At 41.4% G+C, this 27,981-nt stretch overlaps 1 protein-coding gene across 2 annotated transcripts; it reads right to left on the bottom strand.

Annotated features, from left to right (window-relative positions):
* Window positions 1-65: 65 nt before the first annotated feature.
* Window positions 66-27,981, bottom strand: zranb1b (zinc finger, RAN-binding domain containing 1b). 2 transcript variants are annotated; one of them, XM_047351722.1, is made up of 10 exons: window positions 27,562-27,980; window positions 22,386-23,444; window positions 15,746-15,933; window positions 13,487-13,640; window positions 12,315-12,386; window positions 11,505-11,703; window positions 9,891-10,011; window positions 9,376-9,505; window positions 5,691-5,920; window positions 66-1,822 (listed from the first exon to the last, which is right to left on the bottom strand). In XM_047351722.1, exons 2-10 carry the CDS (start codon window positions 23,356-23,358, stop codon window positions 1,604-1,606), a joined length of 2,286 nt encoding a protein of 761 aa, XP_047207678.1. In that variant the 5' UTR covers window positions 23,359-23,444; window positions 27,562-27,980; the 3' UTR covers window positions 66-1,603. The 2 variants fall into 2 exon arrangements, with proteins under 2 accessions (XP_047207678.1, XP_047207679.1); XM_047351723.1 differs by lacking the exon at window positions 5,691-5,920 and having other exon boundaries at window positions 1,681-1,822; window positions 27,562-27,981.

Here is a 27,981-nt window from a genome sequence, read left to right as displayed (position 1 = left end):
ATCGCTTTATACAGCTGTGGCACTTTACAACAGATGTAGAATTTCAAACAGAGAACCGTTCAGTCTCGACATTCAAAAAGGTTTTATTTGTTTTTTTTTCTCCATATTTTGCCTTTTCTTTGCATTATACTTCGCTTAGTGAAGTCAGGCCTAAATCCACAAACCATCATAGTTACAGCTTCAACTATTGTATAAATAGAAAGCAACACAAATAGGTGTTGTTTAAAACATGTATGACACGAAGGTTACAGTACGCAATGGCAAGAGGGAAAAAAAACAAAAAACAATGCAAACATTCACAGCAAAAATTAAGGGATTAACATATTTTTTTTCTTCTTTTTCGTGTCAGCTTTGGTTGTAGATGTTGCAATCTCTCACAACAACCTGTATGGACAGGATGGGTTGACAACAGACTTTACAGAGAAGGTGTACCATCATGTGTGAAGTGGACAACCAATCATTGAAGGGAACAGAGACAAGTGTGAGTTTTACACTGAACGTGTCTCATCTGCCAGAAAAAATAAAACGGCAACAAAAAGCACCAGATTTTAGGCATTTAGATGAGGTACTAAATCCCATGCAACAATGTAGGTAAACTTCCCACTGTCAAGATTGGTTCTCTCCTTTACAGCAACAGTGTTTCTGTGCAAAAGTGTCTTCATCGCGATTGAGAGAATAATTAACAAAATCCACACAAACAAAACAGAAGAAAAATATACATAAAGCTCTTATTAGGTCAAAAACGTTTCCAAACAATAAATATGTAGAATAAATTCAAACACACACAACATTTCAGTTCAATCAGTCTGTAAAAAGTAAACCAAATATCCAAACATGTATGTTAATGTGCTAAACCTTAGAGAGCAAATCTCCCTAAGGTTTAGGGATCTTATTTCAAGCAAAGATGCTGGAGTTTAATTAGAAATGTTTCCATAAAGGTGCATTGCTTATAATAAGGATATAATAAGTTATTTATTATGCCATAATCTCTGGTTTTCTGAAGATTATATTTATTGGCTTTGTCCTTGTCTGTTCAACACACACACACACACACACACATGGAAAAAAATGCTTAATAAGCCAAACTCCTGTACAACTGGAAAACACATCGAAAAGGTTGGAAGTGTGCTTCTGTCAGTGCCCACGCTGAATAGTTATAAAGTGTTACCTTAAATAAATGCTGGTATATTTCCTTTAACTTTTTTGAACAACCACATGCATTTACATCTATGGATAAAGATTAGTTTTATTTTTCCTTTATATTTGAAACAGGCAAATCAAAGGGTCTTCTGCATTCCTGAACTTCTATTCTCCACATCTTTGTCAGTCTGGAGTGGGTTTGATGATAGAGTTGAACTCTTTTGTCAGGATGAGTCCGAGTGGCTGTTTACCAGAAGAGCAGCCATGTGTTCTGTAGCTTTGGAGGCGGGGAAGGTTGGGGTGAGGTCCCTGTCTTCTGCTGGAGGCTTTCACAGTTTGTCCGTGTCAAGAAAGGAAAAGGAAAATAAAACAAACCCGAAAATGTAACGTTAAAATGAAAATAAAAAAAACCGAGGAGAGGAGTCCTGCCTCCTGCAGACCCGCTCCCTCCACTTCACTTTAGTCACTCGTCGTCATCGTCCTCCTCCTCCTCGCCGTCGGACAGAGAGGCGCAGGGGCGGATCTGCCTGTAGCCATCCAGCCACTTCTCCACCATCTGGGTGACGAGTGGATGGTTGCGACGGCGGGAGCTTTTCTGCAGGGCCACCAGAATGCCGCCTTCTGTCACGCAGCAGTCCAACCACTCTCGAAGGAGCTTTTCCTGTTGCTCTTCATTTCCCATCTGAAAGAGAGCAGCAAGTCTGTCATACTACAGTGCTTCATAAAGGATATGTATCCTTTGAATTTGTGGTCACTACCATGTAAAATCCAACCACAATGTAGCACAAAAGAACTGATCATAACTTTTCATATTTTTAAAGATATACAATGAAACTGAAACACCTGTCATTTTAGTGAGGGAGGTTTCATGGCTAAATTGGACCAGCCTGGTAGCCAGTCTTCATTGATTGCACATGTACCAGTAAGCGCAGAGTGTGAAGGTTCAATTAGCAGGGTAAGAGCACAGTTTTGCTCAAAATATTGAAATGCACACAACATTATAGGTGACATACCAGAGTTCAAAAGAGGACAAATTGTTGGTGCACGTCTTGCTGGCGCATCTGTGACCAAGACAGCAAGTCTTTGTGACGTATCAAGAGCCACGGTATCCAGGGTAATGTCAGCATACCACCAAGAAGGACGAACCACATCCAACAGGATTAACTGTGGACGCAAGAGGAAGCTGTCTGAAAGGGATGTTCGGGTGCTAACCTGGATTGTATCCAAAAAACATAAAACCACGGCCGCCCATATCACGGCAGAATTAAATGTGCACCTCAACTCTCCTGTTTCCACCAGAACTGTCCGTCAGGAGCTCCACAGGGTCAATATACACGGCCGGGCTGCTATAGCCAAACCTTTGGTCACTCATGCCAATGCCAAACGTCGGTTTCAATGGTGCAAAGAGTGCAAATCTTGGGCTGTGGACAATGTGAAACATGTATTGTTCTCTGATGAGTCCACCTTTACTGTTTTCCCCACATCCGGGAGAGTTACGGTGTGGAGAAGCCCCAAAGAAGCGTACCACCCAGACTGTTGCATGCCCAGAGTGAAGCATGGGGGTGGATCAGTGATGGTTTGGGCTGCCATATCATGGCATTCCCTTGGCCCAATACACTGGTGAAAGATTGGTTTGATGAACATGAAAGTGAAGTTGAACATCTCCCATGGCATGCACAGTCACCAGATCTAAATATTATTGAGCCACTTTGGGGTGTTTTGGAGGAGCGAGTCAGGAAACGTTTTCCTCCACCAGTATCACGTAGTGACCTGGCCACTATCCTGCAAGAAGAATGGCTTAAAATCCCTCTGACCACTGTGCAGGACTTGTATATGTCATTCCCAAGACGAATTGACGCTGTATTGGCCGCAAAAGGAGGCCCTGCACCATACTAATAAATTATTGTGGTCTAAAACCAGGTGTTTCAGTTTCATTGTCCAACCCATGTAAATATTTGAAAAGGGTGGCATTTAAATTCAATTCAACTGTTTTCAGAACGTTTTCTCTAAGAGCATTATGCTGGAGACACAGTACATGATTTCTTTTGCCCGACATTACCTACAATTCCCAATTGAGGAAAATCTACAGTAGTTGTGGTCAGTCAGCAGGGCGAGTCGGCATTAAAATCTGTTAGTGTGAGAGGAGATGAGAACTGGAGTCTTCAAGTGTGAGAGGGGAGGGATAGGGGAGCCGACCTGACCTTAGTGGCAGTCAAAACATTTCTGACCTGAATCTGGACACAGACCCAAGTGCAGTTACCTGTTGCCGGCAGCTGTTTCTTGTCACCACACAACATTATAAGCATAATTACAATCATTTGATTAAAAGAGACATACTCGGATATTTAAAAGTAAAATACAAATCAGTTTGTAAGTGTGAACTCCAAGTCTTTTCAAAATCTGTGAGGACTGGTAAAGTTGTATAGTGTCTCCCCTGCTTTAGTAAACAAATACCATCATGAAGAGCGAGGAACACAGCAGACAGGTCAGGGATGAAGTTGTGGAGAAGTTTAGAGCTGGATTTAATTATAAAACACTATGCCAAGCTTTGATCATCTCATGAAGCAATGTCCAAAACATCATCTGAAAGGTAAAGAGTATAAAACACTGCAAACCACCAAGACATGGTCATCCAACCAAACTGACAAGCTGGAAAAGGAGAGGAATAATCAGGGAAGCAGCCAAGAGGCCCAAGGTAACTCTGGAGGAGCTGCAGAAATCCACAGCTCATGTGGGACAGAAGCTGTCAGCAGGACAACTATTAAGCGTGTAATACATTAATGGGGCCTTAATGGAAGAGTGGATCTTGTCAAAACAACACCATGAGACAACCAGTTTACAGTTTGCTAAAAGCCATAGAAGGACTCATCAAACAAGTGGAAGAAGGTGCTCTGGTTAGAAAAGACCAAATTTCAAACTTGTGACCTACATACAAAATTAGCAAGAAAATCAAAAAACAAAACAAAAAAGACTGTGGAGAAAAGATGACAATGCACACACCATCCCCATGGTGACGCATCTTGGTGGCAGCGTCATGCTTTGGGAACACTTTTCTTCAGCAGGGACAGGGAATCTGGTCAAAGTTGATGTGAAAACGTCGTCGTTTTCCGCTTTACCTGGGACCGGGTCGCAGGGGCAGCAGACTCAGCAGAGATGCCCAAACGTCCCTCTCCCCAGACACCTCCTCCAGCTCCTCCAGGGGGAGCCCAAGGCGTTCCCAGGCCAGCCGAGAGACATAGTCCCTCCAGCGTGTCCTGGGTCGTCCCCTGGGCCTCCTCCCGGTGGGACGTGCCTGGAACACCTCCTGAGGAAGGCGTCCAGGAGGCATCCAGTATAGATGCCTGAGCCACCTCAACTGGCTCCTCTCGGTGTGGAGGAGCAGCGGCTCTACTCCGAGCCCCTCCCAGATGGCCGAGCTCCTCACCCTATCTCTAAAGGAGTGCCCGGCCACCCTACGGAGGAAGCTCATTTCAGCCGCTTGTATCCGGGATCTCGTTCTTTCGGTCATGACCCAAAGTTCATGGCCATAGGTGAGGGTAGGAACGTAGACCGACCGGTAAATCGAGAACTTCGCTTTTCGGCTCAGCTCTCTCTTCACCACAACGGGCCGGCACAGCGTCCCCATTACTGTGGCAGCCGCACCGATCCGTCTGTCGATCTCCCGCTCCATTCTTCCCCCACTCATGAACAAGACCCCGAGATACTTGAACTCCTCCACTTGAGGCAGGAACTTCACTCCAACCTGAAGAGGACAAGCCACCCGAGTACCATGGCCTCTGACTTGGAGGAGCTGATCTTCATCCCAGCCGCTTCACACTCGGCTGCGAACCGCCACAGCGCATGCTGTAGGTCTTGGCTAGAGGGGGCCAGCAGGACCACGTCATCTGCAAAAAGAAGAGACGAAATCCTCTGATCCCCAAACCAGACCCCCTCCGGCCCTTGGCTGCGTCTAGAAATCCTGTCCGTAAAAGTTATGAACAGGACCGGTGACAAAGGGCAGCCCTGCTGGAGTCCAACATGCACCGGCCCCTAGTAAAGGACCCCTGATTCCATACTCCTGGAGCCCCCCCCCCCCCCCCCCCCCCCCCCCACAGGGCACCACGAGGGACACAGTGATGACACAGATGTGAAAACAATGCAGCTAAATACAGCAAAGTCCTGGAAGAAATCTTGTTATAGAGGCTGTGAAAGACTTGAGACTAGTGGAGGTTCCCCTTCAGGGAGGAAAGCAAGCCTAAACCCTAAGCCAAAGCTACAATGGATCCATTTAGATGCAAGCATATTAAGGGGCGCTGAATACATATTAATGTAAGCCACATTTTTCTGATTTTTATTGGAACAAATTTGGACAATTATGCAGTACTTTAATTCCAACTCATAACTCTTCACTCAAGTGCGTCGGTTTATCACGAAGTTGTAACTGCAATGCGGCAAAATGTAGAAAAGTTCAAGGCGTCAAATACTTTTGCAAGGCACCAGTTACTGATGTCAGGCGCCCAAAGCCTGCCCCACTTCAGTAAAACTACCGGCTTAGTGGTGGAACTCCTTACTTCTTGTGCCGAGAGGAAGTGGATGTGAAGCAGCTTCCTCTCGCTGTCGACTAGCGGCAGGAATGTGACCGTCTCGTCATCGTCTGTGTTGAGGTTGGCGCCTGCGCCACGATTGTCAAAACCGTCATTCTCCATGGCTACCAGTGCTGAGAAGTGACCTCGCGTGTAGCCCAGAGCGATGGGGCTCTTCCAGCAGAAACTCTGCTCCCACAAAAGGGGCAAATACACGCCTAACAGGACGGAGGGGGGGACACAGAGGGAATTATCTTTAACGGTTTGCCAAAAAAAAACATACTTCCTGCCTGTATAAAAATATATACTATTAAAATCAAAGAGGGTTGAAGATATTTCAACAGTTCAAAATACAAACTGAATTCACTGAATAATGAAGAAAAATAAAGCAATTATTAAAACTACGTTTCGTTAAATAATCAACATCGTTTATTTACTGTCTATAATGTGTTGGTAATTAAATCCTGCAGCAGAAAACGTTTTATTGGTTCTGAGGAGAATCACAGTTTTACACAAACTCTGTTTGACTGACACATTATACACAAAAACTATAGCAGATAAATCAGGTTTTTGTGGTTTATACAAAATACTGTATTTTGTCATACAGTATTTTGCAATACAGACAGTTCCAGAGACACATTTTAAATATGGCAAAACTAATGACAAAAATCCTCAAAATTTGTCTAAATATAATAAAACAAGCTTACTTGGCTGTCAATACAGCCATGGAAAAAATAAGTGCACCTCTCCAAGTGCTCCCACACATTTTAGTAGAGAAAGTTAAAGACTGGTGGCGCTAATTAAGTGTGCCAGGGAGGATAGATTAGTAAACAACTTTACTTATTAATCAGGAAGGGGCTATGTCATTCCCAAACTATTTGAAGTCCATCATGCACCAGTAAGAAAGATTAACAACAACTAGAAAAGACTTAAGACAGCTGCCTCTCAATAGGACGACTTAGCACGTTCATATCAAGGTCAGGCTGAGAAATGGCGCAAAGCCCAACAGCTCCATGTTACCCTTCAAAGGCATCAGTTAGTATGTTAAAAGACAAAGAAGGGTTTTCATCTTAAATGCAAAATGTATATATATATATATATATATATATATATATTTTTTTTTTTTTTTTTTTACAATTTTGGCCTACTTACTGCTGAGTGTGTTGTTTCAGCAAATGGCATGTTTTAGAGTCTGTATAATCAAGTTAACGATTATTTAATCACTAAATTAGCTGACAATTATAACAATAATCGATGAATCACAATGAATCCGATTAATTGTTTTAGCCCTACAAGAGACTCTCCTATCCATACTTTGTACCTACAGTGCATCCACATTTTTCAACATTTAGTTATTTTACAGCCTTATTCCAAATGGTATCAAATTATTCTCCTTCTCCAAATTTCTAAACACATTACCCCATGATGACGATATGAAAAAACTTTGAGATTGTTGCAAATTTATTTAAACTAAGAAATCACATTTACGTAGGTGTTCACAGCCTTTGCTTAATACTTTGATGATCCACCTTCAGCAGCAATTGCAGCCTCAAGTTTTTTTGATTACAATGCCACAGGCTTAGCACATCTGTCTTTAGGCAGTTTCAACCATTCTTCTTTGCAGGACACTCAGGCTCCATCAGGTTGGACGTTAGACGTCTGTGCACGGCTATTTTCAGATCTCTCTAGAGATATTTAATCAGATTCAAGTCTGGATTCTGCCTTGGCCACTCCAGGACATTCCAAGTGGTTTGAAGTCACTCCTTTAAAATCTTGTGCTTTGGGTTGTCCTGCTGAAAAGCAGCAGAAACGTTTCTGTATTCTTCCACCAGATTTGTGCCTGAAGACTATGCATGCAGTCAACTGTGGGACCTTACATAGACAGGTGTGTCCTCTCCTAATTATGTCCAATCAGCTGAATTTACCACAGGTGGACTCCTTAGAAACATTAGAAGCATCTCAAGGATGATCAGTTGAAACGGTATGCACCTCAGCTCAATATTGAGCTTCATGGGAAAGGCTGTGAATATTTATGTAGATGTGATTTGTTAGTTTTCTATTTAAAATAAAAGTGGAACCATTTCAAACAGACATCTCTGACATTGTCATAATGGGGTATTGTGTGTGGAATGTTGAGAAAGAGATTAATTTAAAACCATTTGAAATGAGGCTGCAACAGAACTAAATGTGGAAGAAGTGCAGCGCTGAGAATACTTTCTGGATGCACTGTAGGCCGACTGTTGGGCACTTCATCTAGTGTGTAAATGTGTACGCATTTATGAGTGGGCCTCTAGTGTAAAATGCTTGAAGCGGTCAATATGACTAGAAAAACACTATACCTAATTTAGTACATTTACAATTACAACAACTATTAAGCATGGAGGTGGAGGGGTGATGATTTGGGTGTGTTTTGTAGTCATAGCGCTTCGGCACTTTGCAGCTACCCGGAAACAAGTATAATTGTCCTCTCACTTCATAATTAAAGAAACACAAATTGTGTTGCTCTATCACCTAAAATCCAAGTAAAATACATTGAAGTTTGGTTGGAACTAGACTCCATATGAAGACGTTCAAGAAGAAACTTTTTCACACGACTGTACATACTTTGCTAAACAAGGACATAAAATATTTGTCGTTTGTTATATTTGTCTCCGAGGTTATGTTGTGTCGCCATATATTATTCATTCTGTGGCTCCTCTATGTGCATAATGCCATGACTATTTGATGAGAAAAAAACATAAGTTCACAAACAAATTTATAGTTCTGATGTTCTGTTGTACATTTGGAACATGGATGTGAAATGCTTGTAATCCTTTGGATTGTTTCACCCCATTTAGACTTGGTCCAAAAGTTTCTGACTGGAAACTTGAGGATTAATAAGTTGCAGTACACAACTGATAAATCATGAATAAATGGGCTTGGCAAGATTTTCCAACACTATTTAGTAAAGTGTTCTGAAAACAGAGATGCAAGTATGCCAGAATTGAGTAGATTTGCTGGAATAAGTCCCATAAGCTGGAAAAATAGAGACCTGCTGCCAGTGCTTACTTTAAAAAGATTCCTGGATAAAGCTGCTTTTGTACCTCATAAACCTCTCGTAATGAACTTGATTTGTTGTTCAGCAACTATCCAAGTCAGAACCATGCCTTTGATCAGTGTTCCTTTAAGGCCTCCATATAAGCACTGCCTCTCCCTGTGTTTTACACTGGCTCCTGGCAACAGTAAATCACTGTTATATCAGGCAGGCTTTACCACAAGAATTTGGCACCCACCGAGGACTTTCATCAAGTCAAGCAAAGCATCAGTAAGGAGGCAAATTGAATCCAGGCTGTTTTTTAGTGCTGGTTGTGGAAGTAGATACTGATCCACATGTGTCTCTGACTTCTTTCTCTGATGGTTTGCATCTGGGGGATCCTCCTTGCCTTACTGTATTGTGCTCCTGTGACACTAGTTCTAGTTTTAAAATCAAACAGACCAAAAACAGACGAATTACACTAGACTAGGTTCAAATATGTCAAGCATCTGAGCTATGCAGACGCATGTAGGCTGCAGTTATTTCAAAAAGCAAGTCTAGCTCTTCCACACCCACAGGAATGGCTCATCGCTGGAAAAAACATAAACGGATCAATATGAGTGCAAATCAACATCGGGTCAGAAACAACTGTTTGCTCACCTTGAAAACGTGTGTACCCAAGCGTTTCGCCACGGAAACTTTTGTAATACTTCACTCCGTAAACGATGATGGGCCTACGAAGTATGTGTGCAAGAACAAAAACGTGGGTCTGCTCTAAGCTGGATCCTGGCTGTGGATCAGAAACAAAACACACAAAAGATTAAAAATATTAGAAAGTAATCTAAGGGGAAAGCTAGTAACAATTTAAAAGCAGGCATACCCTAATGCTGCCATTTAAAAAAAAAATAAAATAAAATAAAAGCGAGCAATTACCGAGCCTTCATGCCCAGATATAATGCAACCCACCCAAAATGCTTAGTCTGTGAGGTCATTTAGAAGAGTGCTGATGACAGACAGAATGCACTCTGCCAGAATATTACAAAGAACGTTTACCATGGCAAAAAGCAGGAAACCTTCCTGTATAATTCGTGCATCATTAGTGGGCCTCATTTTAAGCACAACAAGCTCCTGTCCTCCATGCTAAAACATCGGTGTTTGCTTTCATGCACATGTACCTGGCTGGCAAGGGACAGGATGAAAGCCCAGTCCTCCTGCCACTGCTCCTCTCGGAGGGAGAAGTGCAAGCCGAAGCTCTGGGAATACCACGACTCCCACTCCTTCCAGCGGCTGTAAAACCTGCAGATGCACAAACTGCTTAGACCGTTGCATTGTTTCAAATGGCTGTTGTGGACTGTGTTCTAGCTCGGTCTAAGTTAAATAAACGTTTCAGTTTCATCTTAGTAGAGGTGAGTCAAACGACACTTTTATATATTCATGTCTGATGCTCCCACAAACAAAGGCTGCTGTGGGAATGAGTTCTGAGCAGAGTTTTGACAGTGGAACAGAAAACATGGTTTTAACTTTCTTCTGCTTGTTTGGGCTCCGTTATAAGACAGATTTCTAAAGCCTTCACTCCACTTACACTACTGGAGGGTTTGACTTTTTTGGTTAAGCTTTTAAAATAAAGAATGTTTCATTTTATTCCATTTACCTTTAAAACCCCACAAGTTACTTTAAGAGCAAAATTCAATAGAAACATCTTACTCAGTTTCAATGGATTAAAGCATGTTTGGATCTCTAGACCCAAATGGGGTTAATTCTACCTGATCCCACATGTCCGACTTGGGTCCCGATCAAGGCATTTTTAAAATCCCAGATTATGCTCAACCTCTGAGCACTATTGGTATTCTGTCTGTGAATGTTGTCCGACACCTATAATGTCAGCCAGTGAGCCATGTGGTCACATTTCTAATAATCACAGCCTCTCTTTGACTGCACTGCATGAAAAACTACATGATGGACAGTAAAGAAATAGACCGTATTGGCTGCTGTGGTTTTCTGTCTGTCTGTCTGTGTCATGTGACCTGCTCTGCGCGCTGTGCTCAGATGCCCTCAAATGGCCGTCTATGTGGGGGAGAAAGAACAACAATCAATGGGTCAGATGAAAACGGAGGTAAGGTTAGCTTTGAACGTCCGCAAACGGCTCCGCATAAACCATTTTCACTAGAAGCAGGATGTATTGCAGACCATGGCTGCATGTGTGAAGTCGGACTCTACTTTTAGAAACAAATTTGAAAGACATGCACATTTTAGTTGATGTGTTATTAGAACGTTATAACAGTTTCATAGATAGGTTTGTACTGGATCACTACATTAAGGATGTCCTGCAGAAACTCGGTTGGCAGGAAATTAAGACAGATACATGTAATTAATTCTTTTAACCTTAATGTGTGATCATATTGGGACTTTGTGACAACAAATGCCTGATTTGATTGACTCAGATTGAAATCGGGCAGATTCTCTTGACCAGGACATCTCATTATAAAGTTTAAACAACCAGGTTTATTTTTGTTTGCTGGGAAATGTGTGTAGTTTACATTTGTTTCCTGAAACTTTCTTAGTGTTAGACAATATGGCATCAGTTTCAATTTGAATAACTCTTTGATCTCTCTACAATATTTGGATCCTAAATGGTTCTTTTGTTTATTTCAACTCTCCGTTTAAAATACTGCTCTTACAGTTGTACCTAAAACTGGATGAAAATCAGCCACACTGGTCATAGGTGGTTCTAGGAGAAAACTACACATCGATACTGTTTGTGCTTCTGGTGCCGAGCCTGCGGGTCTCACCAATGTGAGCAGTCATGCAAGCTGTCGTGAAGAGTCTTGCGGAGCACAGAGTCCTTGTCGTAGATGCCCCACGTGGCCTGCAGCACAGAGTCGAGGAGGCAGTCCCCGGCTGTGCGGTTCCAGAGTGCATACAGCCGACTGTCTAGTCTTGTTCCGAGCTCAAGAGACCAGTTGATGATGGGAGACTCTTCTTCGAGTTCTGATCAAGAAGAAGGGAAAGGTTACATTGCAAGATAGATGCCAAACTTATTTTACCACTAAACCAAACCCACATGAAACACCTGTGTAGATTCAACTGATACATTACAAGTAAGTGTTTAATTTTACTATTAATCCTCCAGCAATCACTCTTTTTGTGGATGATTTTTTTTTTTTATCTGTTTTTACTACAAGACCTAACATCTGCTATAGTGGGGCGATTTAACAAGACACACAAATAAAAAGCAAACTAAAGAAAACAGTGGAGGCTTCTTTTTCCAATGTGTCACCATGTCTGCAGGCTGAACACTGCAACGTTGATTCAACGAGGATCAGAGAAATCCTGAAACTCTATTAGGCTGATTAGCACAGATGAAACTGGTACATATGAAGGAGGCAGACCGCCTGGCTGAGGGACAAGCTGGTCACTAAGACAGTGTTGGCAGGAAGGAATATCCATGTAACATAACACTGCCAGCATGGGGGCAGCCTCTTTGTTATTGTCCACAGGTTGTGAAAGGAGGCCCTGTGTTTGCCTAGCAACCAGACTGTTGTCGGATAGGTGACACCGCAACAATAAGAGACTTAGAGCTGACAAAGTAAATTATTCACCTTTTTGTACGTCTCGGTCCAGCACCTCATCGAAGAGCTTCTCCTGAACAGCAGGCGGCAAGTCCTCAATATCTGAAACAAAAACAGAAATAATGCATTTAGCTGAGCTGAATCAAATTTAACCTTTGTTAACTACCACAACGGCGGTCAGATGTTTGCACACACACACACAAGAGACTACAGATGAAAACTAGTCTTCATGGCTATTTGTCGCATGTTCTGTTATGTGTGTTTTCCATTTTGAAATAAACATCATTATCACCACATAATGAATCCAAAATACAGAATTTTCTCTAATTCATACAGGTTTAAAAATTATACACAACATTATAGGTAACATTATACATGCCCATTAAGATTTGCACAAGTATCCTTTATAGAGTTGTGAAGAAACCATGTGGGCTTTAAATGCCCATTAACAAGGTCCTGTCATAAAATTCACCAACATTGGTTAAAACTGTTTAAAAAATGATGAAAGGCTAAAAATGAACAACATTTATCCTGATGATAAGCACAGGTCTGACTGGCTCATGTGCAAATCTTTCAGTCCTGGCTTATTTCAACAAAAGCCAATTTGTAGTACAGAAACCTGTAAGCACTGCGCTGCTCGCAACACAGAAGCTTGTTCTTTAGCTGATATAAATGAATTCATTACCTATGTGGAACAGAACAAGACGGGTTTCTATGGTGGCTAGAAGCCAATGTTGGCACTTTCCTGAACACATGGTAAAAATCTTTAATTCAGAATGAACAAAAGCAGCCACACAATAAATGAACGCAAACATTGGTAAGACTAAATACAGTTTTCCTATGGATTAAAAAATAAACAGCTGGCACGGTGGTATGGGCTTTGTGCAAGAACAATACTGAAACAGTGAGCCAGAGGTAGCTTCCATGTGCTGGTTGTTAGGATCAGACAACCGAAGCATTATGCCACCTTCAGCATGTGAACAACACGCCGTTTCATACCCGTCAGGTAAACAAAACACGCATTCTGATGCACACTTAGAAGGCCAGAGAGAAAGGCCAGACAATAAGCTGCTGCAGCTGCAGAGTTTCCCCAAGCATTGGCAGCCTCTCTGTCAGCCTCTGGAGTTCCTGTAATGATATTCATGAATGTGTCTGCACCACTGCTTTGTTCAGACTCGTTTGTTAGCTGATGGGGTGCTGACCTGCAGGCAGGGTAAAGGTGACCAGATCAGTGAGGAAGTAACACGTGAAGTCACCCTTGCGCTGGTGAAGAGAGGCCGCCACCTCGCGGCGGATCTGCTCCGTCAGCTCAGGACACACCATGGCTGGGATACACTTGGCTGCCTGCTGGGACACCTGCAATATATCCAGGAACATATGAGACACAACATAAAAACTGAGCAAGAGCATTTGGTGGTCATATTTCACAAGTAACAACAACTTTCTACATTCCTTAGCTGAGCTTTGGCAAATGCATCATTGAATTTACTGAGATTTTAGAAAAACACACAAAATCACAAGTTGCAAGCTTCTGCTGCTGGGAATAAAGAACATATGACTTTACTAAGGCCAACATATAACATCTAATCACAGGTGTGAACCATCAGGGGTGTGGTGGTATGAGATTCTCGCGGTATGATAACCTTGAGTAAAAATGCCACAGTATTACCGTAAAAAACGTCAATGAACCATGATGTAGTTGCTTTTATTTAAAACTACTGCTTCTAAGACAAAACAAGATTAATTATTGCAGCTCCAAGATGTTATCCTTCCCATTTAATTACTGTTATTTTGATACTAAGCAAAAATATAGAAGAAAACAGTCGGTTACTTAACACACATTTCTCATAGATTGGTGTAAATTCTCAATCATCTGGAACATCCTAAGTACTAAAACAAAAGGCAGCTGGACTTCTTCGCTTGCTTCCTAAAGATTTTTCCGCTCTTATTCAAAAGGCTTCTACAGTTCTGAAAATGGGCAGCAGGTAAGGCTTATATGTTTTATCCAGAACAATCAAACTAAGCGGGCTGTTAAGGTCCTATGAGTCACTTTGTAATTCCGTTCAATGATTGGGTTGTTCAGAATCCAAACACCCTACCTAAGGATGTCAACATGCAAGCTGTTTTAAGTATAACAGGTGTCATCATCACAGCATGAGGCTGTAACCACACTGTTAATCAATTTTAACACCATTAATATCCATGTTTTTTGCAGCTGTAAGTATATATATGAATTTCCTTTTTTCTTCTCAAGTTTGTTTTATGTGAGGGAACAGGTTGCAGCCTTCATTCAGCCATCTGACCAGGAAGACACAGCAAGAGAAGGGCTATACTGTGCCACTCCATGCTTCAAACAGCCAGAGGAAACTTCAGTCACTCCGGCACTTTTTTTGGTATCTTATTAAAATGACTTTTAACTATCGGCATGATATGATGGTATAGTTAAAAGGCTATGAAACCATAAAGATTGAACACCTGGCCATACCTTTATACTAATAATAGGTCCTTGCTTGGTTAAGATAAATATAGCAAGAAAGATCACTGTCCAAACATGGAGGCAGAGATGATGTAATGCTGCTGCTTCCACACATAAAAGACAATAATATCAGGTCACAGATCTGTTATCTACTCAACTGATTCAAATAAGAAAAATAAAAAGCAAAATGGGACTTATATTTCTTAAGGAGAAAACATGTTAAATAGCAGTTTTGGAGGAACGATCCAAGAACACACGCCCAAATAGTTTAATTTGTTTTGGTTTTCAAGTTGGAGGCAGAATGAATGTTTACATAGCAGCTTACCGGACTTTGCGGTTTGAGCTAATTTTACTTGAACATTTCAGAGCTGTGCTGCTGCTAGGAGAGGTGGATGGTTGGGGCAGATGTGTCTGTGGTATGCATTCAGGCAGCCGTCAGCATTGAAGCACTTTAGTAAAGTGATCCAGTGGTTACTCACTGCCCCTCCCCGGGGCACAAAAACAGGCACTGACTGAGTTAGAGGAGAAGTGAGTATACAGATAATCTGGAATCAGTGTGCTGACGGCCGGCAAACTGCGGCACGTCTACTGCCGGTTTGTGAATCACACAAGATGTTGATGCACAAGCTGAAAAGCAGTGCTACATTAAAAAAAATGCATTATAAAAATATAATCTCCAAAGCTCACGGTTAGAAAACAAGTTGTCATTTATTTTAAGGCTTTTCTACATGTTTACCAGAGATGCAAATAATAAGGAGCACCCTAACCTTTCAGAACATGACAAAAAACAAATGTGCCAATCAGAAATTCCTTTTTAGTCACTTTTAATGACCTTCACCCCACAGAATGATGCGCCTTTGTCTCAGCTGTGACCAGCAAACACCTGCCCTACCATGAATTTTAAGTGGTGCTCGATTACAGTAAACACAACTCAAACACCAGGACACAACAGTAAAAAGTAAAACCGCCCTGCTTGTTGACTGACCTCTGTGAGCAACACCGCCAGCATGTCCTGTCTCTGGAAACGGATGGCCAGGTGAACCAGGGTGAAACCGTCGTCAAAAGCTGAAGGTCTGTTTAACAGCCGCACTTCGTCTGACGTCAGTTGCCTCGCTATGTCCCCTCCAGACGTCTTGTAAGCTTCCACAGCTGCCAGGTCGCCTTCTACAACACCTTTCAGACAAATTAATGGAAGAAGAGATCGATTTTCTGCAATTAATAAGGAGTTACTTTAGACAAACTTACAACAGAAGCAAAAAGCAACACTAGGTTCACACAAAATTACACCTAAAGACAAATTTTGATTTTTTTTTTTTTAGCTTTTATGAAGCCTGTAACACTTATTTGGAAACAGAACACAGCAATTTTTATCACAAATTGGATACTAAAAAGACTTCAGAGCACCTTTCAGAGAAGACAGCATGTACTCCAGCAAAATGTATAAAACTATCAGAGATGAGAATGTGCTTCATTTCTGTGGCAGCTCTAACGGCTCTGAGATCTGACAGTTTTGAAGTCTAGAGGTAGCAAAACAATTCAAGGGTGTAAACTGTAATGTCAGTTCCTTTAGATCTTAGCAGGGAGGTTGAGATGTGTTAGATCAGACAGAAGCAGGTGCTTTCTATGGTGTACTCTAAGCACGAACAGAAAATTCATTTTGTCTTTACAAAATGGTGGCCCTAAAAACATACTTAGTATTGAATTTTCTCTTACAAAATGGTACATGAACAACCTCCAAACAATCCTATGGAAAACAATGATGTTTAGCAAAGTTATTTATCAGGAACTCCCATCCTTAATAGCTCAGTGCAAATTATTCTCAGTCGGTTAATGGTCTGATGTGAAAAAGGTTTTTGAACAAGTTGGCAGGATACATGAAGAGTGCCTATAATAATAACTTATAAAATGATGGAATTATTTCCAGGGAAACGTCAAGAAACTCATCAACAACAGAAGCCATATAGTGAAATGTGGACTACTGTGTGATCGTCTCAACAAGAATCTTTTTTCAGCATTTAACCCAAACAAACTATTTGTGCAGGTATATTATTTTTGTTTTATGACGAAAACTAATCACACAGGAAAGGTGGAGCCGGCTTCAAAGACTCACAGCTACACAAACAGGGTCCTTCCTTTTCCAGCTCATACAGTAAATGCCCCTGCGGCACCCTCTCGTACATTTGACAGCATCAAGCACTGCTGAGCTTTTGTTCTCACGTCAAAGGACCACACACAAAGCTCTAGCGAGTGGGAGCTAGAGAGACACAAAGTGGGTGTGCCATGTGGAGCTGGCTGGCGCAGAGAGAGACTAGAGGAGAGAAACTGTAACAACAGCAGAAAGGGATCACTACCACTTCCTACGAAATACTCCATTAGTGTGGGTGTGCCTTCAGCCCTGCAGCCACGACTGTACTTCTAATTGTTCGCCTAACTAAATAGAAAAGAGAGATGTACACTCCACGACAGACTGATGAGAGGAAATTGATCAAGTGACTGTGGTCTTTCTCTTACACATGGAACATCTAGTTTCAATCCAAAAAAAACACCTCCAATTCATATATTTGGAGGGTTTTTTTTATTCATTTTATGGTATATTTGGGTATATGAATTAGACCTGTGTGTCTTGTGAAGTGCATTGAGATGACATTTGTTGTGAATTGGTACTATAGAAATGTGGTTTTAAAAAATACATAAATGTACATGTTTTACTTGAGTTTCCTATACAAGAAAGTAGCAATATTGATTTATTTACACCATTTTTAAACAATTTGAACAAAAGGTACAATAGTATGGCATTAATAAAAAAAAGAAAATCACAAAACAAATAAAGCGATGCCAATAAAGTTTTTTTTGCCATTTTGCTACAGTCCAATTTCATTTGTCAGCAATTCTGTGGACTGCAATGGCTCTTAATGCTTTTAGACATTTTTATTTTTTTCCTACATCAAATTATAAACACTGGGTGTGCTGACAGGTTTGTAACAGTTTGGCATACTCACAATATGTCAAAAATATATCTGTTATTTCACTGTAAAAATTAGCATTTTACTAGGGATCTCTAGGTCCTAGAGAGACTCCTGTTGGCCCACCTGAGTAAGCAAACAGTAAACCATCAGGACCCCCTTCAGTTTGCTTATCGCTGTGGAGTTGGAGTTGAAGATGCCATCATACACCTGCTTCAACAAACCCACTGTCATCTGGACAAAGCCAGCAGCACTGTGAGGATCATGTTCTTTGATTTCTCCAGTGCATTTAATACAATCCAACCTGATTTGCTTTGTCAGAAACTCCAGAAGACTCAGGTGGAGGCCTCAACAATCTCCTGGATCAAAGACTACCTGACAAACAGACCACAGTTTGTGAGACTGAAGGGTTGTGAGTCTAACCAGGTAGTCAGCAGCACAGGAGCACCACAGGGGACTGTACTCTCACCATTCCTCTTCACTCTGTACACCTCAGACTTCCAGTACAAGACAGACTCCTGTCATCTGCAGAAATACTCGGATGATTCTGCAGTCGTGGGGTGGATCAGAGATGGACAAGAAGCTGAGGACAGGGAGCTGGGGGACTGCTTTGTAGCATGGTGTGGGAACAATCATTTCTTGAACGTGAATAAAACAAAGGAGATGATTGTAGATTTGAAGGAATAGGTCAGACACTATTTCTATCATTAAGGAGTGCAAGTGGTGGAGGAGTATAAATATCTTGGTGTTCACCTGGACAACAGACTGGAGTGGAGATGCAACAGTGACGCCGTAAACAAGAAGGGACAGAGCAGACTGTACTTCTTGAGGAAGCTTAGGTTCTTTGGTGTTTGCAGCAAGATGCTGCATATCTTCTATAAGTCTGTTGTGGAGAGTGTGATCTCTTCTGCCATCATCTGCTGGGGAAGCAGCATCAGAGCCAGTTTCTTAAAAAAGCTCAACAAGCTGATACAGATGGCTGGTTCTGTTCTGGGGACTTCTCTGGAACCTCTGGAGATGAGTGTACAAAGAAGGATTCTTCATAAAATGCAGAACATTATGGAGAACCCTGAGCATCTTCTTCATGAGACTGTCCTACAACAACAAAGTGTCTTCAGTCAGAGGCTTCTTCAGATCTGCTGTAAGACGGAGCGCTACAGGAGATCCTTCCTGCCCACAGCCTTCAGCATCTACAACGGCTCTTTGAAGAAACCTGTATAATATGAACTACGACAACATTTAATTTCCCTTTGGAATAAATAAAATATTTCTGAATTTGAACTAATGGTAAATATTGCCATCGCTGGACATTTATGCGCTTTATGACCCATGGCATCTTTGGTACTGTGATTTATGTCAGGTAAAGGGATCTTATACTGTCAGAGTCTGTCAAACAAGATTAATTTTACATTGGCATGTCTGAGGCATGTTCATAACACTCATATAATATAATAGTCAACAATTATTGCACTGTAAAGGGTCCTTTAGAATATTAATATTGTGCACAATTTTGACTAATGGTTCGGATTTTCAAGCTTCTAGATCACTTCAGATTGACAGATGTAGACATTTGCTTTGATTATTGGCTAGTTAGAAACGTTGTCTTCTTGTCTTTCTTTTCCCAGGTAAGGTGAAATCATTCTTTTTTTACTCTGAATCTATTTTCCTAATGGCAGGAAAACACTAACATTTCCGCACAAGCTGATTGACTAATCAGCTAATAATCGGTGTTGTGTCTCTGCAGAGTTGTAAATGATGATCATCAGTGTTGTTCTGATCATGAGGTAAAGCAACAGAGCTGTGGTCATCCTGCTGTTTCACTGGTTTGAACTTCCCTTGATATATTACCATTTTAATTGTTTTAAATGTGGTGTATTTTACAAGCAGACATTAGTAAAGACATGCTTTATTATTACTATTTCTCTCACTTCTGGCTATTATTATCATCACAAAAAGAGCAGGAGACAGTTTGCTGAGCGTTTGCACATTTCCCCTGTATTCATAGGAGCTTCCTTTGACAATAGCGGTTTCCTCGCACATTCTTAAGTAGGAGGCTGTAAGCTGCATGTGACTCCTGGATAATGAATAATAAAAATGCTCAGAGTCTCTGTGATTTAAACATAAGTTTTGGTAGCTGATGGCTCTTGAATTAGTTATATACACAACAGAATGCCAGTAAAATAAAAAAAATAAAAATAAAAACAATCAGGAGCTTTAATGTTTAATGTGCCACAACAGAAACGGATAGATCATGCTACTATTCACAGCAGTCCACACCAAACTAATGCAAAGCTGGCAGATAATCATAACAAGTAGGAGGCTGGACACTTGCCTGCTTGTTGTTGTTAATCAGCAATGCAAAGAAAAGAGACAGCAAAGTGGATATATAACAATCCCACTGATCATAAAATAGCACATGTATGGCAAGCGGTTTTTTTATATTCTTGAAATGCTGTATAAGTTTTTGCCAGCCAGCTTGCGTTATGCACAGGTACATAAAACTTGTAACACATTGATTGTAATGAATGCCAATAAATAAAAGTAGGTAATATGCCCAAAGACATCGTTTTACTTTACAAACGCCACCTAATGTTAACACAGTGTCACAACAGATAAGTGAGTCTTTAACATTTTATAACCTATAAAAATATATATGTATTTTTTTTTCGGTGCTAGAGGCCTTTATTTTTATTTTTTCGCCAGTAGGTAGACAGGAAAGAGAGCAAAGAGAGGGGCAGACATTCAGCAAAGGTCGCCAGGTCATGGACTCGAACCCGGGACGGCTGCGTCAAGGACTATAGCCTCTACACATTGTCGCGCACTTAACCCCTACACCACCATCATGGTGAAATCAGATTAACTGAAAGAAACACTCACATTTTAGTTTTATATTTTTATTTTCATAAAATAATAATAAAAAAAACAAAAAACAAGAAAGATACCTGTCAGTTTTGGACTTGTTTGACCTATTAGGGCACTGTTTAGCTCAAATCTGGTTTGTTCCACATGGCCTGCGACATTACAGACACCTTACTGGCAGGTATGGTTATTGTTCTGTCTCTGTATTAATAAAGATTATTTTGAGTTTCAAAAAAGGAAAAAGAATCCGAGCGTTTAGTAGATGCATTTCCGATTATGTAAAAAAATCGAGATATGTCCTAAACTATATTTTAGGTTTACCATCATACCCCTGACAGTAGCACATGCTGTGAGCATTTATGAAAGGTCGTACTTTATAAAGACGAAGGGGGCTTTTTACAGAGCTTCTGCAAGTTCCTGTCAGTTAGACTCATGTGAATTACAAAAATAATTAAGTGAACTCAATAACTTACTTAAGGACTTATAATTATCTTACTTCATAACTTGAGTGAAATGTACTTTCAAGCACCTAAGCTCGTGTGTATCGGCTCTGGCTCCATTCTCTTTACACTTATAGGTTATCTAGCTTCAACACCTACAGAAAGTACATGATAAGCCCAACAGTCGTTACTGGCAACAACTGAAATCCCTGTTTCCAAGTCAAACCTTGTTAAATACATACTTTACTCTTGATAAAAGGAACTGGTCATAAATACTATAACTAACAAGAAGGTTTGATTATCTAAAGAAACTATAACAAGCCAATTTTAGACAAAGAATTTTCACAGGAAGGCTGAAATTTCAGCGTAAATATTCCTTACAATGGGACAGTTTATCTCCCCATCGGAAAACCATTATTGTGGTTTGGTCAAACCACAATAAGACCCAGATTCCTCAGTCAGAATTATAGCACACAAAGCAAATTAATGCAGCCATAGTCTTTCTAAAAGAAAAACAACAACAAACAAACAAACAAAAAACATCTATGGAAAAAGTTATGAATGATCAGGACTTAGCCAACTGTAATTTAAGACCCAGTATGGAAAGTCTGACTGCATTTAAGTAACTGAGATGAATAACTTTAAAAAGATGTAATAGTTTGTCTTATTGCATATCTCTGAAATAGTTGCTCATTTGGCTACAAAACATCTAGGTCTTGGCGTGTCAGTTTAGTCAACCACCCAAAAACAAGTTGCCTGTGCCGTGGCAGTCATTGGTCAAAGTATGGTGTTTTGGGACTACCATGGAAAGTTAGACAATTCATTAATTCTGCCCTGTCTATTAACGCTTACAAGCTGCGGTACTGTTGGTCCATCTTAAGGAATGTAGCATGAAAACAAGTTTTACAACATCTTCATGGGATTCCTGAAACCGTTTGTGGTTTTCAGATTTGTCTTGTTAGTGTAACATTATTCCTACGAAGCGACAGACAGGGATAAGGACTACAGGTCAAACTCCACACGCCCTTAGCACAAAGAGGAAACAGGTTAAGAATGTGTTTCTTTAGAGAAAAAAAATTTTTTTAGTTCTTTTTAAAAGCTCACATATCCCAGCCTCCGTCAGTGTTTATTATAGGTGGCAAACTGTTTGTGTGAGGAAGCTTTTCCTCACACTGTGCAGAGGAATTTTAAGCATGCACAGAATTCCAGTGTCAGTAGGATGTAAATCTGAGTGTTCTGGATGCAACTATATAAACTCTATTCTGTTCATTTGTTTTAGCCCGATGTAAAAGAAAACATATAACTCTTTTAGAGGGCTAATATGGGTAAATTTAAGAAAACATCACTTATTCTTGAAACTTACCAACACATGCGTTGAGGAAGAGCCAATCCGTCCTTCTCATCCTATTCTTAATCTGCTTCAGTTTTTTGAAATCCACTTCAAGCTCCTCTTTGCTGCCAATCCCAGCTCCTGATGCCAGTTCAATCCTCTGAAAGTCCATGTTCACCTCAGACTCCTGTTTTTCAGAGGGAGGCGACCTCCTCTGGCTGCTGCTACAGCCCACCTGTCCCCCTACCACACACCCCATTCCCTGCCCAACCACACCCCTCCTGTTGTCCCTGTGCTGATCATTAAGCTTTGAGGAGGGCTGGTGGCTCTCAGGTTCTGATGCCAGTTCGATGGGTTCAGCAAGCAGACTATTGGGCCTGGGATGATCACACACAACACATTTCAGTGCCTGGGCCCAGTTCTCATAAGTGCATGCAGTGCAGGTCCAGTGCTGTGTGTTGGTGTTGAGCCGGTTGCGGTCATTATATTCCTCACAGGGGTCTGTAGTGGCGATTGGGGTAACAGGGCAGCATCCGGAGCCTGAGGTCTGCGGTGATTCCGTGGGACTTCGTGGCTGATGAGTATGATGTCCTCGATGAGTTGCATGGTGCCCATGCTGCTGCTGTTGTTGTTTTTGTTTAGCCTGTTGCCTCTGACACAAGCACTGGGTGCAACGGATAGCACGAGGCCAGTTCAGGTAGGTGCACATGTGACATGACCACTTGCTACTCGTCTCGGGAACATCAGCGATGCGAACGCGGGGTCTCGCGCTGGAGTCTGGACAAATAAGCAAGCTGGATCCCCCCTGAGACGGACTGTTGCTGAGGTCCGCAGGGTCCCACTGATGCAGACTAGCATCTAGGCCAGGGCTGCTCTTAAAGGGCTCCTCAGTAATGATGGCACCCCCGCTGGGCCTCTGAGCGCGGCACATGGTGCACTTGATGGCTGACGGCCAGTTCTCGTATGTGCAGTATTCACAGGCCCACTTGGCAACCAGCTCGGTCATCGTCGCGCTGCCACTGAAGCAGGCTTCCAGCCGTTCAGTGGGACTGGCAGCTCGACTCTCAAGGAGATCACACAGCAAGCAGTGCACTGGGGGAGAAGAAGAAATGGGAAGCAAATTTCAGTACTTATTTATTATAATACGAAATGTGTGGATAAAACAAAAATACGACATTATAAAGGGTTCAGCAGCTAGAATTCCTACATTTTTAGCTTTAAAAACTGAAGCCTAGAGAGCAGCACTGATTCCTGATGCTTTTCCTAAGTTCTGACACTTGCTTTCACGCACTCTGTACGCTGCATGCACACGGCAGACAACTGCACCCTACAACTGAGCTGGGTAATAAGAGACAAGGACGGATGAAACACGACACTCAGCAGGGAAGCGCGTGAATGATTAAGGCACTTACAGAAGCACTGATACTATGGAGGGATTATGAGAGAGCGGCACCCAGGCAGATACATGTAAATAGCTCCCACCCCTTTATTATAGAGGAGCCAGATAATCAGACTGCAAAAGATGCAAAGTACCTCTTTGAAGTTGTCTGATGTCTCACTGAAGCAAGATTACAGTGGCTGAAAAAAGTAGTCATGCCCCTTGAACTTTTCCATATTTTCTGTTCATGTTAAACCACAAATTGCAATGTACACGCCCCGGCCAAAAAAAAAAGTCGCCACCAAAAAAAAAAGGTCAAACACTGTAATATTTCGTTGGCCTGCCTTTAGCTTTGATTACGGCACGCGTTCGCTGTGGCATTGTTTAAATAAGCTTCTGCAATGTCAAAAGATTTTTTTCTACCCAGCGTTCCATTAATTTTTCACCAAGATCTTGTATTGATGATAGTAGAGTCTGACTGCTGTGCAAAGCCTTTCTCCAGCACATCCCAAAGATTCTCAATGGTGTTAAGGTCTGGACTCTGCGGTGGCCAATCCATGTGTGAGAATAATGTCTCATGCTCCCTGAACCACTCTTTCACAATTCGAGCCCGATGAATCCTGGCATGGTTATCTTGGAATATGCCCGTGCCATCAGGGAAGAAAAAATTCATGGATGGAACAATCTGGTCATTCAGTATATTCAGGTAAATCAGCTGACCTCATTCTTTGAACACATACTGTTGCTGAACCCAGGCCTGACCAATTGCAGCAACCCCAGATCATAGCACTGCCCCCAAAGGCTTGTACAGTAGGCACTAGGCATGATGGGTGCATCACTTCACCTGCCTCTCTTCTTACCCTGATATGCCCATCATTCTGGAACAGGGTAAATCTGGACTCATCAGACCATATGACCTTCTTCAATGGCCTTAGAGTCCAATCTTTATGCTCCCTAGCAAATTGAAGCCTTTTTTATCTGGTTAGCCTCACTGATTAGTGGTTTTCTTAAGGCTACACAGCTGTTCAGTCCCAATCCCTTGAGTTTCCTTCGCATTGTGCTTGTGGAAATGCTCTTACTTTCACTATTAAACATAGCCTGGAGTTCTACTGTTGTTTTTCTTCGATTTGATTTCACCAAACGTCTAAGTGATCGCTAATCATGATCATTCAGGAATTTTTTCCAGCCACATTTCTTGCTCAAAGACGATGGGTCCCCACTATCCTTCCAGTTTTTAATAATGCGTTGGACAGTTCTTCACCCAATTTTGGTAGTTCCTGCAATCTCCTTAGATGTTTTCTCTGCATGATGTATGCCAATCATTTGATACTTTTGAACCAGACATCTTTTCCATGACCACGGGATGTGATTTTTAACATGGTTGTTTAAGAAATGAGAAGCAACTCATTGCACCAGTTCGGGTTAAACAACTTGTTGCCAGCTGAAACATAATCGTCCATGCAGTAATTATCCAATAGGAGGCTCGTACCTATTTGCTTAGTTGAATCCAGATGGCGAATTTTTTTTTTGACCAGGCAGTGTATATTATTAGAATTTTATGTGATGGACCTACACAAATCAGTGCATAATTATGAAGTTTAAGTAAAAGGATACATCCATCCACCCATTTTCTAGACCCACGTCACCCAATACAAGCTTTTCAATCTTTGCAAATCTGTCCGTTTTGCCTGTTCTTATTCACAAAACAGCTCAAGCTCGGTCAGATTGGATGGGTAGCATCTAAAAATGATAATTTTCTTATTAGCACATATTCTCAATTGGCTCTAGGTCTGGACTTCGACAAGGGTAATAAAACACCAGAAACGTATTTGATTTAAACAATTTCATTGTAGCCCTGGTTGTATGAGGGTTGTTCTCCTGCAGGACTGAAAGCCTCTGCCTCAGTCTCAAGTAATTTGCAGCATCTAATAGGTTTTCTTCTAGGATTGCCCTATATTTAACTTCATCCATGTTCCCTTTAAATCTGACCACCTTCCCTGCTAAAACAATATGCTTCCACCAACATGTATCACAGTGAGGATTATGTGTTCAGTGTTTTTTAACCCTCCACACAGTGTTTTGCATGTAGGCCAAGGAGTTTCATTTTGGTCTCATCCGACCCTCAGACGTCCTTCTTTTACGTTTGCGGTGTCCCTAAATGGCTTGTGCCAAACTGCAGTTGGAGCCTTTTATGACTTTCTTTCCAAAAAAAAAAAAAAAAAACTCTCTTCTTTGCCATTTCTTCCACAAAGGGCTGCTTTGTGGAGTGCACCACAATCAATTGTCTCATAGAAATATTCTCTACCTGAGTTATGGATTTCTGCATTTACTCCAGAGTTACCTCTTGACTGTTTTTCTTCATAATGATCCAACAACCTCTGAACGTAGTTGGTTGCACTGGAATTTATTTAGGGTTATCGAAATAAAGAGGGATGAATAAAAATTAAACTTTTTGATATGTTTTTGTGAAAAAAAAAAAACGTTTCCATGGTTTAAAGTCCTTTTATGTAGATGCCAGTGAAAGTCCCAAAGTGACTGGAGTTTACTCACATTTTTTGGACCGTAGAGTAATGAAGTATTTTAGTGCAATGCATTAAAATTTAGATTTCCAATATAGATTTGGCCTCTTGGATGGACCAAAAATTAGGAAACTCAAGGAGAGCAGTGGGGTCAAGAAAATGGTAAGAAAAAAACTATAGAGATGTGGGTTAATCATAATTGACACTGCAATATTTAACAATAGAATGGCAATGCTTAGCTAACATTTTGCAGATTAAATTTTTTAATATAAGAAAGTTTATAAACAAGTGTTAATTTTATGTTTTTAAATAAAAACAATTGGACGACTTTTTTGTGTAAATACCGTGATCCTGTAAAAAGGTGGTCTAGTCAAGGTTTTCATATAACCAGAATATCATACAGTTCCATACGTTAGCCTAATAAAATGGATGAAGTGTGACAAACTGTGGAAAAGTTGCAGATCGAATATTTTTGGAAGGCTCTCTAGATCGCCTTTTCATCACTTTTCACCTTTCCTCATTCTGTATAATTTAGCTAATTATGTAGCTGTCTTGAATGTCTGTATAGCTATGTTTGTATATGGTCGTTTACGGATTTCTATAGTCTACAGTCTGGAACGTCTTGTTCTGTCACTTTGTTGCAAGTATGTATTTTTTGTGACATTCAGGAAAAGCTCATGGGTCCCCCAGACTTTTTTTTTTTTTGTAGGCTCCTGACAAGAGTCAGATGACCTGTTCCGTAATCCACCCATAACCTAAATCTGATTTTCTCCCATTTGCTGTTATTACCATCATATAAAACTGGAAGACACACACCTCGCACACGCTGTACTGTTACATCATGCAGTGCTATAGACAGGAAAGCTGTTGGAAGAAAGTTGACTCCTAGCTCAAAGGGGAGTTAACATTACTCTTTACACCACGCCTCAGAGTTTACCAACACATCGTGAGAAATTCTGCAAATCTCTGCTAGCTCTCAGGCAGAAGGCTTACCAAAACAACGTTACTGTCTAGCCAACGACCTCAGATCTGTTGAGACGTTTGCGCTAAATAAACAAAGCAATTTAACTGCATGTTCCACTACAGTCTTCTCCTGAAAACGATAGTTAACTACCAGGCTATAGCTGCTGACGCTATATCCCGAGCTAGCAGCTGGTGGCTTATTTACATCACAACAACCAACCGTTGGTTCGGTTGTCAGCCAGAAATTACAGCCCAGCTAGCCCGCTAACATTACGAGATTATGTTTTGGCCGTAACCGTCTGACAGGCCCGAGGCAGTTGTACAAGAAGACGGCGATGTTAACCCTCACCTCTGCTTTGCTGTGTTCATACTCCTCGGTCTTCTGCTGCTCCCCCTCCCGGATGGAGAACTCCTCTCCTCCGGTCCGAACTCGGGCTTTTCTCACTTGCACGCCACTAACCGCATATTTACTTATTTCTGGGGGAGGTTGCCGTTTAACTGGCAGTAAGTGCAGGGTCCACTGAACAAGATCCCCCCCCTCCCCACCCCCCAAAGTCCCGTCACCGTTTTGCTGGTCCGATGCTTCAGATCATTTTAATCCTCTTCCCGATCAAGTCCCAGGTTGACGGGCTTTAATGGCGGCGGAACGGGGGGAGGAAACAGCCGAAGCAGGGTTGAAAAATACACTAAAAGGGAGAGCAGAGAGGGCTCGGAGCCGTGTTACAGTCAGAGGCTGGATCAGGATTTACCACCTGAATCTACCGACTTC

This window comes from Girardinichthys multiradiatus, chromosome 22 (genome assembly GCF_021462225.1).
Source record: "Girardinichthys multiradiatus isolate DD_20200921_A chromosome 22, DD_fGirMul_XY1, whole genome shotgun sequence".
Classification (NCBI taxonomy): domain Eukaryota; kingdom Metazoa; phylum Chordata; class Actinopteri; order Cyprinodontiformes; family Goodeidae; genus Girardinichthys; species Girardinichthys multiradiatus.
The sequence above is the reverse complement of the archived record's forward strand: the minus strand, read 5'-3'. Positions and strand labels throughout refer to the sequence as shown.

Excerpts from the sequence above, each read along its gene's own strand:
- zranb1b (XM_047351722.1), bottom strand. The coding sequence starts at position 23,358 with ATGACCGAGCTGGTTGCCAAGTGGGCCTGTGAATACTGCACATACGAG. Across the intron at positions 13,641-15,745 it reads TGGCGGTGTTGCTCACAGAG|GTGTCCCAGCAGGCAGCCAA; the intron begins GTCAGTCAACAA and ends GATATATTGCAG. Across the intron at positions 10,012-11,504 it reads TTGCATGACTGCTCACATTG|GTTTTACAGCCGCTGGAAGG; the intron begins GTGAGACCCGCA and ends GTGCATCTGCAG.